General features: G+C 45.3%; 1 protein-coding gene across 2 annotated transcripts in view; it reads left to right on the top strand.

The window, feature by feature from the left end:
• The window catches only part of mtmr12 (myotubularin related protein 12), a 124,684-nt gene that overhangs the window by 39,960 nt on the left and 59,158 nt on the right, over positions 1–25,566 (top strand). For both annotated transcript variants that reach the window (XM_072497210.1, XM_072497209.1), the window contains exons 3-7: positions 1,543–1,682; positions 6,384–6,456; positions 7,896–8,032; positions 9,940–10,033; positions 25,356–25,497. In XM_072497210.1, coding sequence (XP_072353311.1) covers positions 1,543–1,682; positions 6,384–6,456; positions 7,896–8,032; positions 9,940–10,033; positions 25,356–25,497 — 586 coding nt within the window. The remainder of the gene's footprint in view (positions 1–1,542; positions 1,683–6,383; positions 6,457–7,895; positions 8,033–9,939; positions 10,034–25,355; positions 25,498–25,566) is intronic.

Genomic DNA, 25,566 nt, shown 5'->3' with positions numbered 1-25,566 from the left:
TATCAGCCTTAACCTCGCACATGTTGACCTATATTCACCCTACGCAGAATCTCACACCACACCCTCCTCCTCCAGCTCGGACCCCCAACTCCTCCTCCCACTTGGTTGTACCCCTTCCAAAGATACTGTCTCCTCTGCTCTAAGCCTTCCAGAAATCTACAAGGTACTCCCCACCTCCGTCCCTGCCAATGACAAAGCCCTCTCCAGCAACGAGGAAGGTGGCACCACATAAAATGTTGGAAAGATCTTTTTTGTGAAGTTGTGCACCTGTAAATATCTAAATGTATCCACCCGTGAAAATTCAAATTTGTCATCTAACTCCCAAGGCTCACAAATCAGCCTTCCAAAAACAAATCCTTCATCACAGCACCCCTCCCTTCTCCTTCCACCCCCTAAACCGAGTGTGCAGCCTCGATGACGCAAACATATGGTTCGCACAGACCAGCACCAACTTCAATACCGCCCCCAATTTGAAGTGCTGTCAAAACTCCATATCTTCAATGTGGAGGCCACCACTGGATTCCCTGAGTATGCCCCTGGAGAAAGAGATAGCAAACTCATCACCAATGCCCTTAGCCCTGACCCCGTACACTAAACCGACTCCATCCACCACCCATTAAGCTGCAGGATCCCCATAATTGCTACCGCAACGTTCCCATACAGACCCGTCCCAACCACCAACCAAGTCCCCTTCAGTCCAGTCCAAGTCCTTCAGCTTTGATCAATGACTCTGCTGTCTCAAAGAAATGGTCTTTAGTCTTGTGTGTAACCCTCAGCCTTGCTGGTTACACCACGCCAAAGCAAACACCACTCTTGTAGTGCGCCGACTTCACACTATTGAAGGCCACCCAGCTTCTTGCCAATTCGGCTGCAATGTCTTGATAGATGCCGGTACTCTTACCGTCTCACGGCACCTCCCCATTCTCCCCGACCCACTCCTTCAACCGATAACTGTGAAAGCATGATATCATCACTCACGGTGGTTCACTTCGCCCGAAGCGACCGACTGGTGCGATCTAGCTCAGTTGGGGGACCCTGATCCTCCTTTCCCCATCAACGTCCTAAACATCAGAAGTATTCAGTCAACCTTGGACCATCCACATCCTTGGGCAGCCCCATATCCTCCGGTTCTGCTGCCTCGTCCTATTCTCCAGGTCATCAACTTTTGCTCTCAGGCTCTTATTTCTTTCCTTCCCCCTCAAGCATATGAGGGCGAAGAGAATACAATTATATAAAGTTGGATAAGGAAAGATGGATGGAAGTTTGCACAGAACATAAACTCGGGCATGGACTAGTTGGTCCTCAGCTCGAGTATTTTGTCTAGTTCTGGGCACCACAGTTTAGGAAGGATATCAAGATCTTTGAACAGAGTAAAGAGGGTATTTACAAGAATGAATGAGGGTTTTCAATTATACAGAGATGAGAGAAGCTGGGATAGACGTACATTTCCACATTTTCTCACACCAATGCGAATAATTGATTTAATTAGTTCTCACTTTTCTTCCCTCTCTGCTCTTCTCTTCCCTTTTCTGCCTCTCACAGGGGAACTTGTAATCTGTGAAGCCAACACTGTGGTGAAATACAGTCGAGAAGATTCTTTACAACGAGGCTTTTATGGGAAGCTTGTCTGTACGAATTTCAAGATTTCCTTTTTAAGTGCTGAGCAGTTGTTGGATGAAGTGGTAAGCATCGTTACGAACGTGTTTTGTGTAGGTGGTAAATGTGGATTTTCTTTTCTCATAGCTCTGCAGAGAGTTTCAAATTGAGAAGCAGATGAATGCTCTGCTCCTAGGCCAGTGCCTGTGCAACTGAGCAAACCTCAAGTAGACCCAAAATAGCAACATGTGAAAAAGGGTTATATCAAGTAAGTAGAGGCCAGTCAGTAAATTATTGGGGGAAAAGTTCTGAGGGGTAATATTAATCGTCATTTTAGAAGGCACTCCTTAATAAAGGACTGTTGACATGTTTGACCAAGATAAAGTGGACTGGAAAATTTGGATATTTGGGTGCCATTGTACATCGCTGAGATGGTGCGGACACAATGGGCTGAATGGCCTCACTCAGTGTTTTTAAATTTCTGTAATTCTGTGAAGGGAAGGTAGTGTCCCATGATTGAGTTTTTTGAAAGCCAAGATGGTCAATGAGGTTAACGTGTGAAGCAACTTGTGTGGAATTTTCAAGACTTTTAGCAAGGCCCCACGTGGCAGACTGATCAGAAAAATAAAAGCCCATATGGGCAGGCGACAAGTTGAACCCAAAATTGGCTCAGTAGCAGGGAACTAAGGATAATGGTCAATGGGTATGTTTGTGACTGGATGGCTGTTTCCAGTGGTGTGGTTCCAAACTTGGTACAATACTTCTCATGATATAGATCAATGATTTGGACTTTGTACAATTAAGAAATTTGCATATGACACACTAATTGGCCCATGGATGACGGCGAGGAAGAAAGCTATTTACTAGTAAGGTGTCGATGGGCTGGTCTGGGGAGCAGGAAAGTGGCAAATAGAATTCAAGCTGCAAAAGTATGAGGAAATGTATTTCAGGAGAGCAAACAGGACAAAGGAATGTTCAATGAATGGTCAGATTCTGAGCAGCAGCAGAATCTTTAATGTGCATGTCCATAGATTCCTGAGGTAACAGGACAGGAAATGAGGCATGGTTAGAGCAGTGAAGTTATGGTAGAACTGTACAGAACACTAGTTAGGCAACAACAAGAATATTACGTCAAGTTCACAATGTTACAGGAAAGATTGTACTCAATAAGTACATAGGCAGATGTTGCCACGACTGAACAATTTTGGCTATAAGTAAAGCTCAAATAGACCGGAGTTGTTTTCTTTGGAAAAGTGGAGGCTGTGGGAGATCGATAACAAGGATGGGGCATCGATTTTAAAGTAATTTACAAAGATATATTAGAAAGGAGTTGAGGAATTTTTCACTGAGGGTGGTGGGGTACTGGAACCCAATGCATGAAAATGTGACCGATTCAGATACACATGTGCTTGGTACAGCACTTCCAAGTATGTATCCTCCAAGGCTAAGAGTTAGAAAGTGAGATTAGACTGGAATGCTCTTTTTCATCCGACACAGGCACAATGAGCTGAATGCTTCCTCTGTGCTAAGAATTTCTGTGTATGCTGCTCGCTGAAATTTACTTCATTAAACTACAGTGCCTCCATTTCTGCTGTCTGGCGATTGAGTGCAGAATTGAGTTACCAACTGGGATCAGCAATTGCCTAGAACACTTGTAGTTTTGAAGAGTAGTAGCAGGTGTGTGCTGGAAGAATGAATGGGTGCATGGTTTGAAATCTGAGGCAAAACTAGTTTTGAAAATAAACCAATTAAGAAATAAACTACGCTCTATTAGATCAATTGCTTAAGAGACAATGAGAAACTATGAAAATGTTACTTTATACTTGGGTAGGAGAGAGTTGTTTAAATTATTTCTGTCATAGTCATCAAGGTGCAGTGTTCATCCTTGGGATGATCCCTAGTATCAGGATATAGTTTAGGATGAAAGAATGGAAAATCTGAGAGGTAATCTCAGAAAATGAAATGGTGAATCCAGGGCTGTTTTAGGACATTCCTGGATGCAAGAGATAAGATGGGGTGAATTATCCATGACTGTTTGTAAATGATGATCCTTCAAGAGCCAAACCAGGATCTTCGAAGTATTTGGTTGCTGAGATTAGTCATTGCATTCAAAATCAGTTGTATTATATAACCTGATCAAGGTGTTGACTCTTGCAGGTAATGGTGGTGGAGAATCTTGAATTGGGTGCTATACCAGATATCTGTAATAAAATCTACAAATCAAATCCAAATCTATAAGAGAATAAAGTAGAAGAGAGATCCGAGGTGTTGGGCGTCTTAAAAAATATTAAGGTAGATAAGTCCCCAGGGCCTGATGGGATCTACCCCAGAATACTGAAGGAGGCTGGAGAGGAAATTGCTGAGGCCTTGACAGAAATCTTTGGATCCTCACTGTCTTCAGGTGATGTCCTGGAGGACTGGAGAATAGCCAATGTTGTTCCTCTGTTTAAGAAGGGTAGCAAGGATAATCCAGGGAACTACAGGCCGGTGAGCCTTACTTCAGTGGTAGGGAAATTACTGGAGAGAATTCTTCGAGACAGGATCTACTCCCATTTGGAAGCAAATGGACGTATTAGTGAGAGGCAGCATGGTTTTGTGAAGGGGAGGTCGTGTCTCACTAACTTGATAGAGTTTTTCGAGGAGGTCACTAAGATGGTTGATGCAGGTAGGGCAGTGGATGTTGTCTATATGGACTTCAGTAAGGCCTTTGACAAGGTCCCTCATGGTAGACTAGTACAAAAGATGAAGTCACATGGGATCAGGGGTGAGCTGGCAAGGTAGATACAGAACTGGCTAGGTCATAGAAGGCAGAGAGTAGCAATGGAAGGATGCTTTTCTAATTGGAGGGCTGTGACCAGTGGTGTTCCACAGGGATCAGTGCTGGGACCTTTGCTGTTTGTCATATATATAAATGATTTGGAGGAAAATGTAACTGGTCTGATTAGTAAGTTTGCAGACGACACAAAGGTTGGTGGAATTACGGATAGCAATGAGGACTGTCAGAGGATACAGCAGGATTTAGATTGTTTGGAGACTTGGGCGGAGAGATGGCAGATGGAGTTTAAGCCGGACAAATGTGAGGTAATGCATTTTGGAAGGTCTATTGCAGGTAGGGAATATACAGTGAATGGTAGAACCCTCAAGAGTATTGAAAGTCAAAGAGATCTATGAGTACAGGTCCACAGGTCACTGAAAGGGGCAACACCGGTGGAGAAGGTAGTCAAGAAGGCATACGGCATGCTTGCCTTCATTGGCCGGGGCATTGAGTATAAGAATTGGCAAGTCATGTTGCAGCTGTATAGAACCTTAGTTAGGCCACACTGGAGTAGTGTTCAATTCTGGTTGCCACACTACCAGAAGGGTGTGGAGGCTTTAGAGAGGGTGCAGAAGAGATTTACCAGGATGTTGCCTGGTATGGAGGGCATTAGCTATGAGGAGCGGTTGAATAAACCCGGTTTGTTCTCACTGGAACGAAGGAGGTTGAGGGGAGACCTGATAGAGGTCTACAAAATTATGAGGGGCATAGACAGAGTGGATAGTCAGCGGCTTTTACCCGGGGTAGAGGGGTCAATTACTAGGGGGCATAGGTTTAAGGTGAGAGGGGCAAGGTTTAGAGTAGATGTACGAGGCAAGTTTTTTTACACAGAGGGTAATGGGTGCCTGGAACTCTCTACCGGAGGAGGTGGTGGAAGCAGGGACGATAGTGACATTTAAAGGGCATCTTGACAAATACATGAATAGAGGGATACGGACCCAGGGAGTGTAGAATATTGTAGTTTAGTCGGGCAGCATGGTCGGCACGGGCTTGGAGGGCCGAAGGGCCTGTTCCTGTGCTGTACATTTCTTTGTTCTTTGGAATCTCCCTTTTTAAATAATCCTGTAAATAATTGATCATAATGGACATCCTTGGACAGAAAGGAATAAGAGTGAACGACCTGCGTCTTGTACAATCACTGCAAGAATAATATTATTGAGAATAATAATAAGTTTATATGAGGCAATAATATGACTTGTGGGGCTATGTGTTTTGGGGATGTTAGTAATGTGATATTTCAGTTCATTTACTGTTCAAGCAATGCAAACCATTGCCATGTTTGAATTATAAGTGAGCAATGCTAATCCTTCAACAGCACCTTCTCGACTACTGAGAAGTACATGTGAACACAGCCATGGACAAGTTCTCCTCCAAGTCACCCACCATCCTGATTTGGAAGTATATCGGCCTCCCTCCACTGTCATTGGGTCAAAAACCTGGAACTCCCTTTCTCACAGCGTTATGTATGTAAAATAAAATAAAAGCAAACTACTGTGGATACTGGATTCTACAACAAAATCAGAAAATACTGGACAATCTCAGCAGGTCAGCAATCTCTTTGTCAAAGCCTTTGACAAAGAGTCATCCAGACTCGAAACGTTAGCTCCCTTCTGTCTCCGCAGATGCTGTCAGACCTGCTGAGCATTATGTATGTACCTGCACCGCATGACTGGTGGTTCACCACCAACTTCTCATGGGCAATTATGTATGGGCAACACATGCTGGCCTTGCTAGTGTCTCATTAATTATTTTTATAAAAAAGGCATCATAAACTACATTCCAGATCTCAGGCTATGTCATGAGTGATCTTTTTTCTGTAATGTGAAACATTTGTTGAATTTACCCAGTATCATTGAGACCTACACGTCAGATTCCTATATGAATATATATAACCTAGGTGGTGACTTTAAATGAATGATCAGTTTGTTGTATATTTATTTGGATTTCTTTTGTCCTGTCATTTGCACTTCAGGATCAATCATATAGGAATAAACTGATGGGTGAAAATGACATATCCTTGCATTGTGTGGATCAGATCTTTGGAGGTAATGTAACAAGCAAAGCTGCATGAAGTATTTTGATTTTTCTAGTTTTGTTTCCATTGGGACAAATATTTATTGAGTCTGTACATCTAGATTATAACAGCAGTGTTTGTGTCTAATTGAAAGGTAGAACAGGCTAGAGTGGCTGAATGACCTATTCTGAAACTGAATCCATAGGAATTAAGGAGTAAGAGTAGACCATTCAGCCCTTTGAGCCATTCTGTAATTCAGTTGGATCCTACTGATCTGGATCCTAACTTCATTCATTTGCCTGCTGAAGTTTGCACATTTTATAGTGCTTTTTTTGATGCAGGTATTGTAGGGTTGCTGCAAGGAGTAAATGCCTTCAGCAAATGGGGTAGAAGGAAGGCTTTAGTAGGAAAGGCTTCAGCAATTTACTTCGACCCATTAAATTGTTCACGTGCTGCCTTACATGAAATATATTTTTTTATAAAAACAAAGGCTCTATTTGAACAGGCATACATAAAGAATCACTTATTTTGATCTGCATGTATTCGGTTGGTGGCAATATTCATCAGATGCCAAAACTACAATGTGTAAAATGTATCGAATGGCATGTGGGAGAATATAGTCCTCTATTTTTGCTGTTGTAACTCTTTTTGAAATGAAAGTAATGAAAAACACTGCATAGCACCAGTAATGTAAGACTATACTTCGGTAATTGTCTCCAGAATCAATGAAAGGTTTTGAATTTAATTCACCAGTAATGTGAGCCACCTTCAGAATCGCTCAAAAAGCTTTGAATAGTACTAGGGGATCTTTATCTGCCTGAACAGGCAGGTATGGCTGCTGGTTAATGTCTCGTTTAAAAGATGCCCCTGCCACATTACAGAGTTCTCCGTGTATCAGCCTAGATCCATCTTCAAGGGGCTTTAAATCTCAAACCATTTGATTCTTCAATTGAGAGATACCAATTGAGCCAAATTGACATTTGATAGTTATAGTTAATATCCAATTTTAGCTTCCCTGCAAATGATTTCTTGGCTGCAATTTCAGTGAAGGAAATGTATTTTACTCCTGTCTTTCACATGCAGTTTCATCAGCAGGGGCTTTCTGTTTTGTCTGCTCGTCGGCCTGTATTTTCAGCTTGCAGCAGTAAATCGAATGGGGGATTTCAAAGAGACGAGATTTGTACCTAGGCGTCCCTTTTGTTATAAATGGATATCTTCAAAAACTATTGTTCATTTAAAAAAAAAAAAATTGAAATAAATAAATATAACCAAAAACTTCCAGTCTCTTGCCTTGCTAGGGATAGAATTGGTTGCTGAAGTTTTATTAATATTTTGGAAGGGAAATGTTGGGCCAGGGAATATGCAACTTACTTTGTGCAAGAATAACCGCAGCTGAAGTTCAGTCTTCCTATATTATTACTGTTGCTTCATGTGTAAGGATTTCATAACTTTGTGTGGTTTTCTTCGTAGTGTATGATGATAAAAAGAAGCCACTACTGCCTGGTGCTGTAAAGAACAAAATTCCTGAGAAGCTTCTGCTTTACTGCAAAGACTTTCGGGTCTTTCACTTTGGGTTAACATACACTAAGGAAGAGGATGCTAAAAGGGTAAATGAGAACTAAAATGTAACAATTATCTTGCTGTCTGCCTCGCACAAAATTTGCACATTAGGGAATATTTGCAAATATTCCCTATCTTTCCAGTTGTGAAGTGCCTACACTTTGAAATTATTCAGTGCTATGTGGGGAACATATGTCATAGTGTGCAGGATGGCTAGACTTAAACGTTTCCTGTGTTTAACATTACTATTTGTGTATGTGTGCGGGACTGTTGCCCAATTACACACACAGGCATTTGTGTCACCTCTGGAGTTTGCTATTCCAAGGCTTTCCTTGTTGTCCCCCATCTTTTTACCCTCCACAAACATCAGCTCATTTGAAACTGCTCCCACTATCTTGTAGTGTATCCATTGCCCATTGATTTATTGATCTGCATTGGATCCGGATAATCCCTCATCTCCTTTTGTAGTTCAGCGTCAAATTTTGGTTTAACCTTCCAGTGCCACAAATCATTTAGCTATGTTAAAGGTGTTGGATAAATGCAGGTTGTTGAGATGTACCTCCCTCCTGTTCTGGTTTCATCCTTTTAGTACGTTCTCCAGTGCCCCTATACTTTTGCAATCTGGCGACTGGAGCAGTGCACAATACTCCAGGGAGGGCTAATCAAAGTTCCTTGCAAGTTTACATAGCTTCGCTGATTTTGAATTCTATTTGTCTCCAAATAATCTTGTAGCTTGTTTGCATTCTTGTGTCCTCTTTAGCTTGTGTTTCCCGTCTCTTTTTTTTTGTTGTTCTTTTTGTTTATTCGTTCATGGGATGTGGGCGTTGCTGACTGGGCCAACATTTATTGGCCATCCCTGAGGGCATTTAAGAGTCGACCGCATTGCTGTGGGCCAGAAGTCACATATAGGCCAGACCAAGTAAGGGCAGATTTCCTTTCCTAAAGGATATTAGATGTTTTTTTACACCAACTGACAACAGTTTTGTGATCATTTTCAGACTTATTACAGATTTAAAAAAAAAATTTGAGTTCAACTCTCTCCATCTGCCATGGTGGGATTTAAACCCAGGTCCTCTGAGCATTACCCTGTGGCTCTGGTTTACTGGTCCAGTGCGCAATGCCACTGCCTCCCTGTATTTTCCCTATATCACATTTCAGGCAGGATTTTGGCGGTGGTATAGGAGCTGGACCCAAGGTGGGCAGGCATGTAATTTTGCACTGCTGGCTGGCTGCAGGGTTTTTAAAAAAAGAAACACATAGCTTTTCACAGGCTTTTATGGCAACCATTGCTGCCTCTGAGCTTGTGACCCCAAAATGACCCACTGGTTGGGAAGCACCGAATTAGTAATAGTTCAATATATACTATAAAAATGAGTAAGTTTAAAATAGGAAGACTGATTAGCCGTGACCGTGTCATCGAGGTCTAGTAATCCAGAGGCCCAAGCTAATGCGCTGGCAACGTGGACTCAAATCCCACAATGGTATCTAGTGGAATTTAAATTCAGTTTATAAATCTGGAATATTAAGCTTGTCCCAATGATGATCACCATGCCAACTATCATTGATTTGTTGTAAAAACCCGTCTGATTCACCATTGTCCTTTGGGGAAGGAAATCTGCCGCCCTTACCTGGTGACTCCCAACTAGCAGCATGGTGGTTGATTTTTAACAAGCCACAATCAAGGACAATTGGGGGTGTGCAGCGCAGCAACTGTTGACCTTGCCAATAATGTCCACAACCCATGAAAGAATAAATCCATTTGTGAAAAATGTGCCAAACTATTTCTTTGGGAAGTTGATCATTTTGTATACATATCTTACTGCGTGAGGTGAAAAGGATAAGGTAATTGTGCCTGCTTATTGATCCCTCAACCTCCACCCCACTCCCCAACGCACAGTAAAAAGTCATTAATATGTAATATCTTTATTGACCACTCCTTTTCTTTTTCCTTCAGCTGATCCGGGTGATAGTTCACCATTGTTTGAATCCAACATCTTTAAAATGTTTATTTGCTTTCTCCTATGTTGGTGCAGCAGGGGGTCTTAAAGGTAATGCCATATAAATCCTCTTCCTTTTTTAAAAAAATTTAGCTTTGATTAATATGTGGATTACTGTAACCTTTAAAATATTTTTGTATGTTTTGGTCATTGTTTCAACCAGTTTTCCTTTCCCCTTTGTGGCCCGACTTTGAATGCAGCCAGCTTGTTCCTGTTCATGACCGGGCTGGGACCACAAAGTAGAATGGTGCAAACAAATTAAGACTGAAGTCATTAAGGACTGAAAAGTGTGCTATTTTCAGAAATCCATTTCTAATAGAGATGATCACAATTGACGGGTACATTGTAATGAGAGGCAAGAGGAAAATTTAGAAAAAAGACAATTCCAAAGTATAATAAAACATCTATTGGTTTACTACAAGTGATTATTGATTCAAATTAATACCTCCTTAAACAATTAATTGGACAGATATTTAGAAAAGGAAGAAGCAATAAAACACTGACCAGCTAGCTGGGATCTACTTATTTCTGCGCGGGTTTCAACGGCCATGGACTTCTGGTGATGGTGAAGTGCTGAATGGACACACATCAGGTGGCCCTCCTCCAGATCCTAACCAAATAGGCACCTTTAGGTGAATTTTGCCCCCAAATTCGAAAGCAACTCAATCTTCACTGAGAAAAGAAAGTAATAGAACCAGAATGGCAGCAAACGGGAGCTCGAGGAGTCGAAAGGACGGCAGAAGCGGTGGAAAAGGCCACGAGAAGCAGGCGGATGAGGTGAGGGGGCCGTGGCCACCCAAGAGAGGGAGGCCGATGACCCGAGTATCAGCCCCCCAGATACCACCACCACCACCTGGAGATGGATGGAAAGCATTCCTTATGAAGGAATTGACTGCAAAGAGGCGATTAAGATTGAAATCCAGGTGGCGGTGACTGAGCTGATGGTCACCATGCAAAAAGCGATCGATGGATTGGGGAAGATGGCGGAAGCGCAAGAAAAAAATGATTCACTACTTGGAGAAAGCATCGACAGACCAGAGTGAAAGAATCGTCGCCCTGGAGGCAGAAGTCAAAAGGTTGGTGGCGGTCCAAGGGAGCTTAAAGAGGAAAGTCAAAGACCAAGAGAACAGGTCCCGATACCAGAACATTTGAATTGTGGGCTTGCTGAGGGGATCGAGGGTAGGGACCCAACGGGCTATGGTGCCCAAATGCGGGGCAACCTAGTCGGGAGAGACAGCTTCCCCGGAGATCAACAGGGCGCACGGGTCGCTCAGGCCGAAATCCAAGGCAGGGAACAACCGAGGGTGGTCATCGCGAAGCTACATCAATACCAGGATCGTGAGAGGATCCTGAGGTGGGTGAGACAGACCAAGGCGAGTACCTGGGAAAGACACCAAATCCGGGTATAACAGGACATTGGGACGAACCTGGCAAAACGCAGGGCCAAATTTATTCCGGCAAAATCGGCCCCGTACAAGAACTGGAAAGATTTGGAATTCTCTTCCCAGCCAGGCTCTGGGTCACGTTCCAGAACAAGGAGCATTACTTTAACACCCCTGTGGAGGTGGATGAATTTGTACAGTCAAACCATGGGCAGGCGAGGCAGCAATGAAGGAGGCTAGGGAAAGAGACTTCCAGGACACATGATACGTTTGCGCGGGACTGTGCTGCCTTGCCCTGATCAGAAATACCATGTCACGGGGAAGGGCAAAGGCAGAGGAATGAAAATGGAGGAAAAAAATGAAGCGGGTGACGGTGAGGCATAGTCTGAGGGAGTGAACAGACAGTGGGCATAAGATGGGGGTAAGATCAGCCCTGAGAAGGGGGGGGAAAGAACAAAAGATCCCAAGTCGACACTGTAAAGGAGGAAAAATATAGGCGGCCTGACCCTACCGAACCTGCAGTACTACCACTGGGCAGCCACAGCCGAGAGGGTGAGGGGATGGATACCAGAACCCAACATGGAATGAGTGAGGCTGGAGGAGTCCTCCTACAAAGGAACAACCCTCCGAGCCTTCGCCATGGCAACGCTCCCACCTCCCCTGGCAAAATACACATCCTGTGCAGTGCTAACCATTATTCAATGCAGCTGCCTGCGCCTTGATTAGAGAAGCCCTGCTGAGCAAGCTTAATGTCTGTGAATCACTGCAGGAATGTGGTCAAGTCTGCCAGACCCCATAATGCTTCACATTTCATTAGTGCTCCATTTTGTTAACATAAATGCTAAAATATTGCAATTGCTTCTGCCGTGGCTCACTGTAACATAATTATCATTGATTAACCAATTTGGTTTCAGTGAAAGAAATCTGCCATCCTTACCCAGTCTGGCATACATATGACTGGTTGACTCTTAACTGCCCTTGCAATGGCCTAATAAGCCACTCAGTAAGGGCAATAAGAGAAGGGCAACAAATGCTGGCCGTACCAGTTCACCCACATCCCATCTGTATATTAAACACATTGATATTTATCCTGTCCATACCTGTTGAAATCTTGAATACTTTTATAAGATCATTCTAACGCCTTCCCATTGTAAAGATCCCCAGCTTTGGTAGCTGTTCAGTTTCTCCCTCACCAATACCTCGTTTAAGCAGTAGAGAGGTTTGTACGCAGCATGCCAGGTGGTGCTGGACCAGCATTCTGTACAAAGGGTGAGATTTTCTGGTCGCGCCTGTTCTGAGGCAGGAGATTCCTGCCCGAGATCAACGGACCTTTAAATGGCCTGTCAGGGCAGCACGGTGACGCAGTGGTTAACACTGCTGCCTTACGGCGCCGAGGACCCAGGTTCGATCCTGGCCCTGGGTCACTGTCCGTGTGGAGTTTGCACATTCTCCCCGGTCTGCGTGGGTCTCGCCCCCATAACCCAACAAGATGTGCCGGGTAGGTGGATTGGCACACTAAACTGCCCCTTAATTGGAAAAAAAATAATTGGGTACTCTTTTTTTTAAAAAAATAAAGAAAGAAAGAAAGAAATGGAGCCTTCTCTCTGGTTAGATGGCCTACAATCCGATGTCTTACAATCACTGCCGTGTGCATGGAAGGCTTCAGTGATTGATGCACCCATACCCCAAATTGATGCCCTATATTGTGTCCCATGGGTTTCCTGGGTGGGCAGCAGGGTCCGGGACAGAGGGTTTGCACCCAGTACTAAGCACCAGAGCCTGGAGGATAGGAGGGGCTTGTACTTTATGTTAGTTCATCCAACCTGTTCAGAGGCAGAATTGCAGACCCGAAAGACTGACTTTAAAAAGAAAAATCTGAACTGTCAGGCAGACCGGTCCATTTCTAAAAAAAAAGAAATCTGGAGCGGGATTCTCCGTTGGCTGACATCGAAATCGGCAAACTCGATTGGGCGGAGACTAGGTTCCGATGCCAAAATCACGGTTTCATGCAGTCCGGACACACATACTGTAAACACCTTTTGCATGTCATTAGCGGGCCCGACCCGGTAATCTCTAGGGTCTCCATGATTCTCCGCCTCCGGTGGGCCGAGTTCCCGATGGCGTGGTTCACTTGTGCTTTTAAAAATCGTGAAACTGGCATGGCGGCTGCTGAGGGAGAGATGGGGATACGGAAAGTGTCCAACATCGCCATAGTGTGTTGACGGGTGTGCCGCTGGCTGGCGGGGCTTCTGCCTGGGCCGGTGGGTGTAGCGGGTGTTGGCCAGGACGCGGGCTGTGTGGTCACCATTGCTGCAGTTGGAAAGGCAGCCATGCGGCTGCACACACTGCTAACAGTCCACTGTGAACTTAGGACCACAGGTCGTATAGGTGTCTTCCAGGTCACCCCCTTGGGTGCCCTCTGGCCCAACCGACCCATCAGCTGGATGGATGTGCTCCAGTACAACCAGTGCCATCTTGTTTGCTGGGATGAGTGTGTGTGGGGATTGTAATGTATATATGTGGCTGCAGTTTCTCAGCCTCCTGAGTATCCTCCATGGACGTGGTGAATCCCGTGTCATTTTTCTTTGGAATCGCCACGTGGCACCGATGTTAGCCCCTCCACGGTAGCTGAATCAGTCCAGATTCGGCGCCAGTTTTGCTGTCGTGAAAGTCCACAAATCCTGCCCCGGCGTCAACATGGGCTCAGGAATGGAGAATCCAGCCCATGGTCTTTTAGGTTGGGTAAATTGCTGCTTCTGAACTTTGTACAGCTTCCAATTATAAACAGTAGAGCAGTGATTGGGGAAGCAGCAGGCATGGGAAAGACGGAGCTGCTCTTCCAGTGACCGATCCTGCTTCTCCCACCTGTGTACTGGCCTCAATTATTTCTAATAACCTTCAGTGAATACAGATTATTTATTTGTTTAAATCAATTACTCTGGGACTCATGAATTCAACTCCTGGGGGAAAGGAAACGAGAGTGATCAGACAAGAGGATGTGCATTTCGAGATGGTAAGGCCAGTGGGGAGGGGTGGGTCTAGGGAAAAAGAGAACGAGAGAGTGGGTTGGAATGAATGCCTCCATCCATAATCATATCGGCTATGGTAAACTGAAGATGGACAAAGGTGTGCAAGAATGCGAGGCAAATCGGCAAAGATTTCTTGGGGTCTATTGTACAGGTATCCTTTAGTGGAGTGGAGGGCTGGCAGAAGGTTTTAAAAACAGCTGTGCTTGAAGCTAGTCTTAAGGTTTCATTTGAAACAGGGAATCCTATAAACGTGTTTTTGAACTTATAAAAAAAAAAATCAACAGATATGCCATTCCATGGATCTCCCATGCGGCTTGTCCCTCCAGAATATTAGTTTTATTTTAATGTAAGTAATTGGTTGTACACCCGTGATAAATCATTGATGTTCAGCAGCATCAAATTCATGGGCCTAAATGTGAAGAGATTTTTAAAAATGTATTTGTTGAGGGGATGTGGGCAGAGGCACTGTCCACCTTACATTTAACAATTCCTACTGGTTTTGTTTTAAAATTGTGGAATTTAAGTGGGTTTTTTTTGCAGTTCCTAACATTTACAAAACCTTCTGTTCCACAATATTGGAATTTCAGTTTCTTTGGGAAAGTTAAAATAATGCACTTTGCGACAACAAAAAGAATGTTGCTGTATTAGTAACGATATTCAGTAGAAAGCACCAATGATTTTAATTGTGACATTCTGATCAGCCATTTCTAACCGCTTTGAACAAGGTGAATCTGTAGCTGACATAAAAACAAACTGGTGGAAAACCTCCATTCTGGCAGCATCTGTGGCGAGAGAAACGGGGTTGACATTCATTGAGTTTAATATGACGCCTCTTAGAACATAGAACATACAGTGCAGAAGGAGGCCATTCGGCCCAATGGGTCTGCACCGACCCACTTAAGCCCTCACTTCCACCCTATCCTGTACCCAATAACCCCTCCTAACCTTTTTGGACACTTGAGGGCAATTTAGCATGGCCAATCCACCTAACCTGCACATATTTGGACTGTGGGAGGAAACCGGAGCACCCGGAGGAAACCCACCCCACGCAGACACTGGGAGAACGTGCAGACAGTGACTCAGTGGGGAATCGAACCTGGGGCCCTGGTGCTGTGAAGCCACAGTGCTAGCCACTTGCGCAACCGTGTTGCTCTTGTAGATGCTTCCAAACCTGCTGAGCTTTCCCAGCATTTTATGTACTTTCTTTGACCCTTGTTGCTTCCTGACCTTTCCTCCCCTGCTTCAAGGCTGAAGATGCTTGCTTTAAGGGAGGGGTGTGTCAATGACCAATTTTAGAAGTTCTGAACAAATGTGCAGATGTGATTATACTGCTGAGGGTTTTCTTTTGAAGCTCTCGTAGCAACTTCCCTTGAAGCTGCTAAGACCCGTTGAATGCATTCTATTGGGTAACTTGATAAGACATTCTAGTTGGTTGTTGCTTCCGCTCCTTCAATCACTGGTTCCGTTTCTCCCAATCGTGCCGCTCCGCCAGAGACAGAATCTATAACTGGGGAAAAGCAAAGACGGGAGAGTGGGTGCCTGTCTTTTGAGAAGGTAGAGCAATTATTCTGGCTGTTCTCGCTGGCCACCTTACAAGAGTCCTTCAGCATCTTCTGGAGGCCATAGAGAGGAATCAGAAAATGAAAGAACGGAGGACTTGCAGTGGCGGCCATGGAGTGAGTGGTCGCATATTTGGTGGCTCCCGCTCAAGGTGGATGTTTTTTGGTCCTTCCCCACTAAATGGTGTGGTACTTGAGGGCAAAAGGTGTGTGAGTGCCCAGGGAAGGTAGTAATACTCTAGTGTATGGATCAGCGGACGAGAAGTGCCACGAGAAAGAGTGAGCAGTTGGAGCAGGAAAGGGGTTTTTGTGGTGCGACACCGGTGAAGATGGTGGAGGATAAGGGGGCAGTGCTGCCCGCCCAATGATCGACGGAGCAGGTGATGGAGTTTTGATTTACTTACTCGCGACACCACACAACCCTGCCAAGGCAACCTCTGCAAGACATGCCAGATCATTGACATGGGTACCACCATTAAATGTGAGAACATCACCCGCCAGGTACATGGCACATACTCGTGCGACTCTGCCAACATTGTCTACCTCATACGCTGCAGGAAAGGATGTCCCAAAGCGTGGTGCATTGGCGAGACCATGAATGGACACTGCGTGACAATCGTCAGGTAGGAATGTTCCCTTCCAGTCAGAGAACACTTCAGCAGTCTAGGGCATTCAGCCTCTGATCTCCGGGTAAGTGTTCTCTAAGGCGGTCTTTAAAAAATTTAGATTACCCAATTATTTTTTTCCAACAAGGGGCAAGTTAGTTTGGCCAATCCACCTACTCTGTACATTTTTGGGTTGTGGGGGCAAAACTCACGCAGACATTGGGTGAATGTGCAAACTCCACATGGACAGTAACCCAGAGCCGGGATCGAACCTGGGACCTCGGGGCCGTGAGGTAGCTGTGCTATCACTAGGTCATCTTGCTGCCCTCTGATTGCTGAATATTGAAAAAAATTTTATGCATGATTGAGGAGGAGAGTTAAAAGGCTGGGAGGGGGATAAAGGGCCCAGAAATGGAAGTGGCACCTGGGCCCATGATTGCTCTCCCTGGTCCTAGTGGACAGTAGTTACTTTGTGGTGAAGGTTGGCTCCTGGCTCCGTTATGCATTATCTTAAATACCTGAAGCATTAAGGAATTTGTTCCAACATAGTAAGTAGGATCTAGTATGATACTTGTAAGGTGTCCAAAGTATTCAGTGAAATGTGCTAGAAAAAAAAGACTTGCATTTATATAGCTCTTTTTCATGACAACTGGATGTCTCGAGCACTTTACAGGCAGTGAAGTAAAGTGTAGTCACTGTTGTATGTTGAATGCAGAAATTGTTTCTATTATATTTTATATTTGTGACAGTGATGTTATTAAAAGTCTGGTTAATGTATGTATTTTTTGCAGTAATAATATTAAAAAACCTAAGTTAAGGTATCCAGACTGTGTGCCTGCTAAAGCTGTAATTAAGAAGTTGATTCCAGGACTTCCGGGTGCGGCGATGACCAGCTGAGTCGCACGTTTCGGCAGCTCCCGGTGAAACGGACTTTTGGGCTCTTGATAGGAGCCCCAACGGCAATTTTGACGGCTAAAAACACTGCGGTAAACCAGAAGGGAATCCCCCCTGGATACAGATGAAAAAAGGAGGAGAAAGTGGCCGGATTGCAGTGGATCCTTTCGAACAGCGGCAAGGAAGGCAAGCAAAAACCAAGATGGCATCGGAAGGTGGCAGTTTAACATGGGGCCCTGAACAACAAGAGTTCTTGAAATGCTGTGTGGAAGAGCTCAAAAAGGAAATGAAGAAAGAGCTGTTGGCCCCGATACTACAGGCGATCGAAGGGCTAAAGGAGGAACAAAAGACCCAGGAGCGGGAGCTTCGGGTCGTGAAGGCAAAGGCAGCCGAGAATGAGGACGACATACAGGGCCTGGTGGTGAAGACGGAGACGCATGAGGCACATCAGAAACGATGTGTGGAAAGGTTGGAGGCACTGGAGAACAACGCAAGGAGGAACAACCTGAGGATTCTTGGTCTTCCTGAAGGTGCGGAGGGAGCGGACGTCGGGGCATATGTGAGCACGATGCTGCACTCGTTAATGGGAGCGGAGGCCCCGGCGGGTCCGTTGGAGGTGGAGGGAGCATACCGAGTGATGGCGCGAGGGCCGAGAGCAGGAGAAATTCCCAGAGCCATAGTGGTGAGATTCCTCCGTTTTAAGGATAGAGAAATGGTCCTTAGATGGGCAAAGAAAACTCGGAGCAGTAAATGGGAGAACGCGGTGATCCGCGTTTATCAAGACTGGAGTGCGGAGGTGGCGAGAAGGAGGGCGAGCTTTAATCGGGCCAAGGCGGTGCTTCACAAAAAGAAGATAAAATTTGGAATGCTGCAACCGGCAAGACTGTGGGTCACGTATCGAGGGAGGCACCACTACTTTGAGACGGCGGATGAAGCGTGGACTTTTATTGTGGAAGAAAAACTGGAATGAGCGGGTTATTAAAAAGAACGTTTGAACAAAGTGGTGGGGCGAATGTGGGGGGCAAAGAGGGGGGTTAAAAAGGGGGGAAAGAGGAGTTTTATGTACTAATCCTGTGATGTGGTAACTTTTCTCTCTTCCACAGGTGGTGATGGGGGGAGGAGGGGAGGTGGAGGAGATGGGGCGTTGGCCATTGGGGGCGGGGCCAAGGGAGAAGCGCGGGCTCGGTTCCCGCGCTATGATAATCATGGCGGGAATAGAGAAGCAGGAAGGAGGGGGCGTCGCACGGTGCGAGCCGAGGTCACGGGGGGAAGCCGAGGTCGGACAGAGTTTGCTGACTTCTGGGAGCAACATGGGGGGAGTAATTACGCTAGCGGGGGATCTAGCTGGGGGGGTGGGAGGGGGGAATTACTGGGTTGCTGCTGCTGGGGAGAGGGGGGAGCTGGTATGGGAGGGGATGGGCGGGGGGGCACCGCCTGGGGGAGATACAGCTGCGTGGGAACCGGGTGAGGAGCTGGAAAAAGGTGATGGCTAATCGACAAGGGGGGTGGGTAGGAAGCCCCCCAACCCGGCTGATCACGTGGAACGTGAGAGGGCTGAACGGGCCGATAAAGAGGGCACGGGTACTCGCACACCTTAAGAAACTTAAGGCAGATGTGGTTATGTTACAGGAAACGCACCTGAAACTGATAGACCAGGTTAGGCTACGCAAAGGATGGGTGGGGCAGGTGTTCCATTCGGGGCTAGATGCGAAAAACAGGGGGGTGGCTATATTAGTGGGGAAGCGGGTAATGTTCGAGGCAAAGACTATAGTGGCGGATAACGGGGGCAGATACGTGATGGTGAGTGGCAAACTACAGGGGGAGACGGTGGTTTTGGTAAACGTATATGCCCCGAACTGGGATGATGCCAATTTTGAGGCGGATGCTAGGACGCATTCCGGACCTAGAGATGGGAAAGCTGATAATGGGGGGAGATTTTAATACGGTGTTGGAACCAGGGCTGGATAGGTCGAAGTCCAGGACTGGAAGGAGGCCGGCAGCAGCCAAGGTACTTAAAGATTTTATGGAGCAGATGGGAGGTGTAGACCCGTGGAGATTTAGCAGACCTAGGAGTAAGGAGTTCTCGTTTTTCTCCTATGTCCATAAAGTCTACTCGCGAATAGACTTTTTTGTGCTGGGAAGGGCGTTGATCCCGAAGGTGAGGGAACCGTGTATACGGCTATAGCCATTTCGGATCACGCTCCACACTGGGTAGACTTGGAGATAGGGGAGGAAACAGGAGGGCGCCCACCCTGGAGAATGGACATGGGACTAATGGCAGATGAGGGTGTGTGTCTAAGGGTGAGGGGGTGCATTGAAAAGTACTTGGAACTCAATGATAATGGGGAGGTCCAGGTGGGAGTGGTCTGGGAGGCGTTGAAGGTGGTGGTTAGAGGGGAGCTGATATCAATAAGGGCACATAAAGGGAAGCAGGAGAGTAAGGAACGGGAGCGGTTGCTGCAAGAACTTTTGAGGGTGGACAGACAATATGCGGAGGCACCGGAGGAGGGACTGTACAGGGAAAGGCAAAGGCTACATGTAGAATTTGACTTGCTGACTACGGGCACTGCAGAGGCACAATGGAGGAAGGCACAGGGTGTACAGTACGAATATGGGGAGAAGGCGAGCAGGTTGCTGGCACACCAATTGAGGAAAAGGGGAGCAGCGAGGGAAATAGGGGGAGTGAGGGATGAGGAAGGAGAGATGGAGCGGGGAGCGGAGAGAGTGAATGGAGTGTTCAAGACATTTTATAAAAAATTATATGTAGCTCAACCCCCGGATGGGAGGGAGAGAATGATGGGCTTCTTGGATCGGCTGGAATTTCCCAAGGTGGAAGAGCAGGAAAGGGTGGGACTGGGAGCACAGATCGAGGTAGAAGAAGTGGTGAAAGGAATTAGGAGCATGCAGGCGGGAAAGGCCCCGGGACCAGATGGATTCCCAGTCGAATTCTATAGAAAATATGTGGACTTGCTCGCCCCGGTATTGACGAGGACCTTTAATAAGGCAAAGGAAAGGGGACAACTGCCCCCGACTATGTCTGAAGCAACGATATCGCTTCTCTTAAAGAAGGAAAAGGACCCGCTACAATGCGGGTCCTATAGACCTATTTCCCTCCTAAATGTAGATGCCAAGGTAATGGCAATGAGAATAGAGGAATGTGTCCCGGGGGTGGTCCACGAGGACCAAACTGGGTTTGTGAAGGGGAGACAGCTGAACACTAATATACGGAGGCTGTTAGGGGTAATGATGATGGCCCCACCAGAGGGGGAAACGGAGATAGTAGTGGCGATGGATGCCGAGAAAGCATTTGATAGAGTGGAGTGGTATTATTTGTGGGAGGTGTTGAGGAGATTTGGTTTTGGAGAGGGGTATGTTAGATGGGTGCAGCTGTTGTATAGGGCCCCGATGGCGAGCGTGGTCACGAATGGACGGGGATCTGCATATTTTCGGCTCCATAGAGGGACAAGGCAGGGATGCCCTCTGTCCCCATTATTGTTTGCACTGGCGATTGAGCCCCTGGCGATAGCGTTGAGGGGTTCCAAGAAGTGGAGGGGAGTACTTAGAGGAGGAGAAGAACACCGGGTATCTTTGTATGCGGACGATTTGCTACTATACGTGGCAGACCCGGCGGAGGGGATGCCAGAAATAATGCGGATACTTGGTGAGTTTGGGGATTTTTCAGGGTATAAATTGAACATGGGGAAAAGTGAGTTGTTTGTGGTGCATCCAGGGGAGCAGAGTAGAGAAATAGAGGACCTACCGTTGAGGAAGGTAACAGGGGACTTTCGTTACCTGGGGATCCAGATAGCCAAGAATTGGGGCACATTGCATAGGTTAAATTTAACGCGGTTGGTGGAACAAATGGAGGAGGATTTTAAGAGATGGGGTATGGTATCCCTGTCACTGGCAGGGAGGGTGCAGGCGGTTAAGATGGTGGTCCTCCCGAGATTCCTCTTTGTGTTTCAGTGCCTCCCGGTGGTGATCACTAAGGCTTTTTTTTAAAGGATTGAAAAGAGCATCATGGGTTTTGTGTGGGCCGGGAAGACCCCGAGAGTGAGGAAGGGATTCTTACAGCGTAGCAGGGATAGGGGGGGGGCTGGCACTACCGAGCCTAAGTGAGTATTATTGGGCCGCTAATATTTCAATGGTGAGTAAGTGGATGGGAGAGGAGGAGGGAGCGGCGTGGAAGAGATTAGAGAGGGCGTCCTGTAGGGGGACTAGCCTACAGGCTATGGTGACAGCCCCATTGCCGTTCTCACCGAGGAACTACACCACAAGCCCGGTGGTGGTGGCTACACTGAAGATTTGGGGACAGTGGAGACGGCATAGGGGAAAGACTGGAGCCTTGGGGGGGGTCCCCGATAAGAAACAACCATAGGTTTGCCCCGGGGGGAATGGATGGGGGATATGGAATGTGGCAAAGAGCAGGAATAACTCAACTGAAAGATCTGTTTGTGGATGGGAAGTTCGCGAGTCTGGGAGGGCTGACCGAGAAATATGGGTTGCCCCAAGAGAATGCATTCAGGTATATGCAACTGAGGGCTTTTGCGAGGCAACAGGTGAGGGAATTCCCGCAGCTCCCGACGCAGGAGGTGCAGGACAGAGTGATCTCAAAGACATGGGTGGGGGATGGTAAGGTGTCAGATATATATGGGGAAATGAGGGACGAAGGGGAGACTATGGTAGATGAACTAAAAGGGAAATGGGAAGAAGAGCTGGGGGAGGAGATCGAGGAGGGGCTGTGGGCAGATGCCCTAAGCAGGGTAAACTCGTCGTCCTCGTGTGCCAGGCTAAGCCTGATTCAGTTTAAGGTATTACACAGGGCGCATATGACTGGAGCACGGCTCAGTAAATTTTTTGGGGTGGAGGATAGGTGTGCGAGGTGCTCGAGAAGCCCAGCGAATCATACCCATATGTTTTGGTCATGCCCGGCACTACAGGGGTTTTGGATGGGGGTGACAAAGGTGCTTTCAAAAGTAGTGGGGGTCCGGGTCGAACCAAGCTGGGGATTGGCTATATTTGGGGTTGCACAAGAGCCGGGAGTGCAGGAGGCGAGAGAGGCCGATGTTTTGGCCTTTGCGTCCCTAGTAGCACGGTGCAGGATATTGTTAATGTGGAAAGAAGCCAAGCCCCCGGGGGTGGAGACCTGGATAAATGACATAGCAGGGTTTATAAAGCTAGAGCGGATCAAGTTCGTTCTAAGGGGGTCGGCTCAAGGGTTCACCAGGCGGTGGCAACCGTTCGTCGAATACCTCGCAGAAAGATAGATGGAATGGAAAAAAGAAGGCAGCAGCAGCAGCCCAGGATCGGGGGAGGGGGGGGGGGGAGAGGAGGAACCAGAAGTACTCTCAGGGTTGTTAATATATACTGTATAATATGTATAGGTCGTTGCGACAGATAATTATATATTGGACTGTTAAATTATATTTTTGGAGAGTGTTACTTGTGATAAGGCAGTTGCCAATTAGGGTTAGTTTTCATTTTTGTTATTTATTATTTATTCATTTTTTGTTTATAAAATAGGTCATTGTTATTTGTGTTGTTATAATATTGTGTAAAGGATGCACAATGTACTGTGTTGGTTGACCAAAAATTTTCAATAAAATATTCATTAAAAAAAAAACTAGTTGATTCCAGCCATTTACTCGTTTACATATAGAGGGCGGATGGAATATTGTTGTGATAGCTGCAGATTCCCTGGAGGGAAGATTATTTATGGGGGGTTGTATTTAGTCTTGGCTAAGTAGGTCATGTGACATCTTGGTGGGATACAGATGATGTATCTAGTGGGAGGAGCCAGGTCTGTCTGTAGTTTTGCAGTTTGCTATAGGATTTGAGTCTGACGAGACAGAAGAATTTTAAGTTGAACAGCAGTTTTGCCAAAATAGGTTCGGTTGAGCAGAGGTGTGCTGCTTTTGCTCTTGAAAGGGCTGCTTTTGCTCTTGAAAGGGTCTTTCTCTCCAAAAGTCTTCACAGCGAAACAAGTCATCTGTTTGTTAACTGAATTTATAAGTGGCATTTGAACTGTTATTGGGTTGCTTAATTGGAGGTAGTTGCAAGTATAGATCGTAAGTTTTAGTTTCCCCTTGTGTTTAAGAACTTTTTAAACTGATAATTGTAAAGCTATTTTCTTTGATGTTAATGTGGCTAATTCTATGTTTAAATTAATGTTTGTTTCAACATAAAAGATAGCAATTGGCCAGAGTCATCACTCCTGGGGTGAAATATCCTTTCCTCACAATTTTACAAATTAAAAAAAAAAAATTAAAAAAAAATTGTCTGGTAACCTAACAATGTTGGGGTCTGGTCCAGTATCCTAACAGTTGTACTGTAAGAATGGTGTGGAAGCCAATGTGCACACAACTGTGTGGGTGGAGTTGGGCTGTCTGTCTTTCACTTTTGTTTGTTTTCAGAGGTGGATAGCTGCATTCAAAGCAATCAGCTGTATAATGATCTCTCTCCAAGCTAAGGAATGTCTCCAGATCATTGATGATTTCAAAGTAATACCCGTTTCTGTAGAGCATTTAAACCTGCTGTCTTTATTTTATTTTTAAAAGGATTTAACTTGTAGATGTTGTTTGGGAAGTTATTAAGGGTTACCTATAGAATATTGTGTTTGGGAAAGTATCAGTGTTTGTAGTTAATCGGATGTTTACTGTGTGTTTATAAAATGTTAACTGGATTCATAGAATAAGCATTTTTTTGTTGTAAACATACTTTAGCTCTCTGTTGCATCACACCTGTAAAGTGGGCCCTTGTGCTCCCTATAACCAAAATCTATTTAAAGTTGTGGTCAGGTGAACGCCATGATATACTTTGGTGTTCTCTAAACCCTGGCCCATAATAATAGTGACCAGAATTTTTTCTGTGATATTGATCGAAGGATAAATAATGGCCAGGATATCCAGAATAACTCTGCGCTCTTTGAAATAGTGCCATGGGTTATTTTACACGCACCTGAGCAGCAGAAGGTGCTTCGGTTTAGCATCTCATGTTAAAGGTGTCACCTGCAACTATGCAGCACTCCCATAGTATTGCGCTGGAGTGTCAGCATTGATTTTTAGTTACGCTCGAACATGGCAGTGTTTTTGAGAGATTAGTTTCCCCCAGTTTCTTGCAATACTTAAGTTTGTTTGAGTTTATTATGATATTGTGGAAACTTAACACCGCATTTAACCTTTTGGACTAATGTACTGTTTTTAAAAAAAACATTTTGGCTTAATGCTGCCAAGTTGCTGTTTTTAAAAAGTTGATTTTAAGGAAACCGTTTACATTTGGAATATTTGAAAGAATGTAAAGTAGAAACTGCAAAATAATGAAAAAGTATATGTGTACATATTATCAAAAATAATAAACATTTGAAGTGCACATTATGCAATACAGTTCCATTTGTTAATTAACTGGGGGCAACCTGCTTTGATGAACTGACTTTGTTTAATTTTCATTCATTCACAAATAACACTGCCTCTAGTTCCTTTATGTATAAATATTCCTTTCTTTGCATCTTGCTAAATATAATGGTTTTGTAACCTTTTGACAGTTCCTTACAACTTCATTCAAGGCCAGCAGCTGGTTTCAATTCCTGTGCCAGTTGAGGTTATTCATGAAGGCCTCCCCTTCTCAACCTTGCCTATCACCTGAGGTGTGGTGATCCTCGGGTTAAATCAGAGGGGAAAGCAACCTGTGGTCATCTGGGGCTATGGCGACCTCACTTAATTCAATTTGTAACTTTTATTTCTTTTAAAAAGACACTTCTCAAATGGAATTCCACAGCACTTTCTGTGCTAATGCCTGTCCATAACTATCCACAGCAATTAGATTGTACCTAGAGTAAGTGATGGGGGAGGTATTTGGTTTGCAAAAGTGTATCCCTCAGTCAATGAAAAGTTGCCTTTTTTTTTCAGTGGGTCCCTTGGGAATAGAAGGGGAGCCTCCGACCATCATGTTTGAAACTAAAAACGACTGGAGAGATGAATTGGACCGCACCGGAGGTCTACTAACTTACAGAATAATTTCCAGTAATGAGAATTACAAAATCAGCACCAGGTGAGTAGTCAGCAGTTGGATATTGTAGATAATACTGGGTAATTATTTGGAACAAGAAAACCTGACTGT

This window comes from Scyliorhinus torazame, chromosome 3 (assembly GCF_047496885.1).
Source record: "Scyliorhinus torazame isolate Kashiwa2021f chromosome 3, sScyTor2.1, whole genome shotgun sequence".
Taxonomy (NCBI): Eukaryota; Metazoa; Chordata; class Chondrichthyes; order Carcharhiniformes; family Scyliorhinidae; genus Scyliorhinus; species Scyliorhinus torazame.
This window is presented reverse-complemented; position numbering and strand designations above follow the sequence as displayed.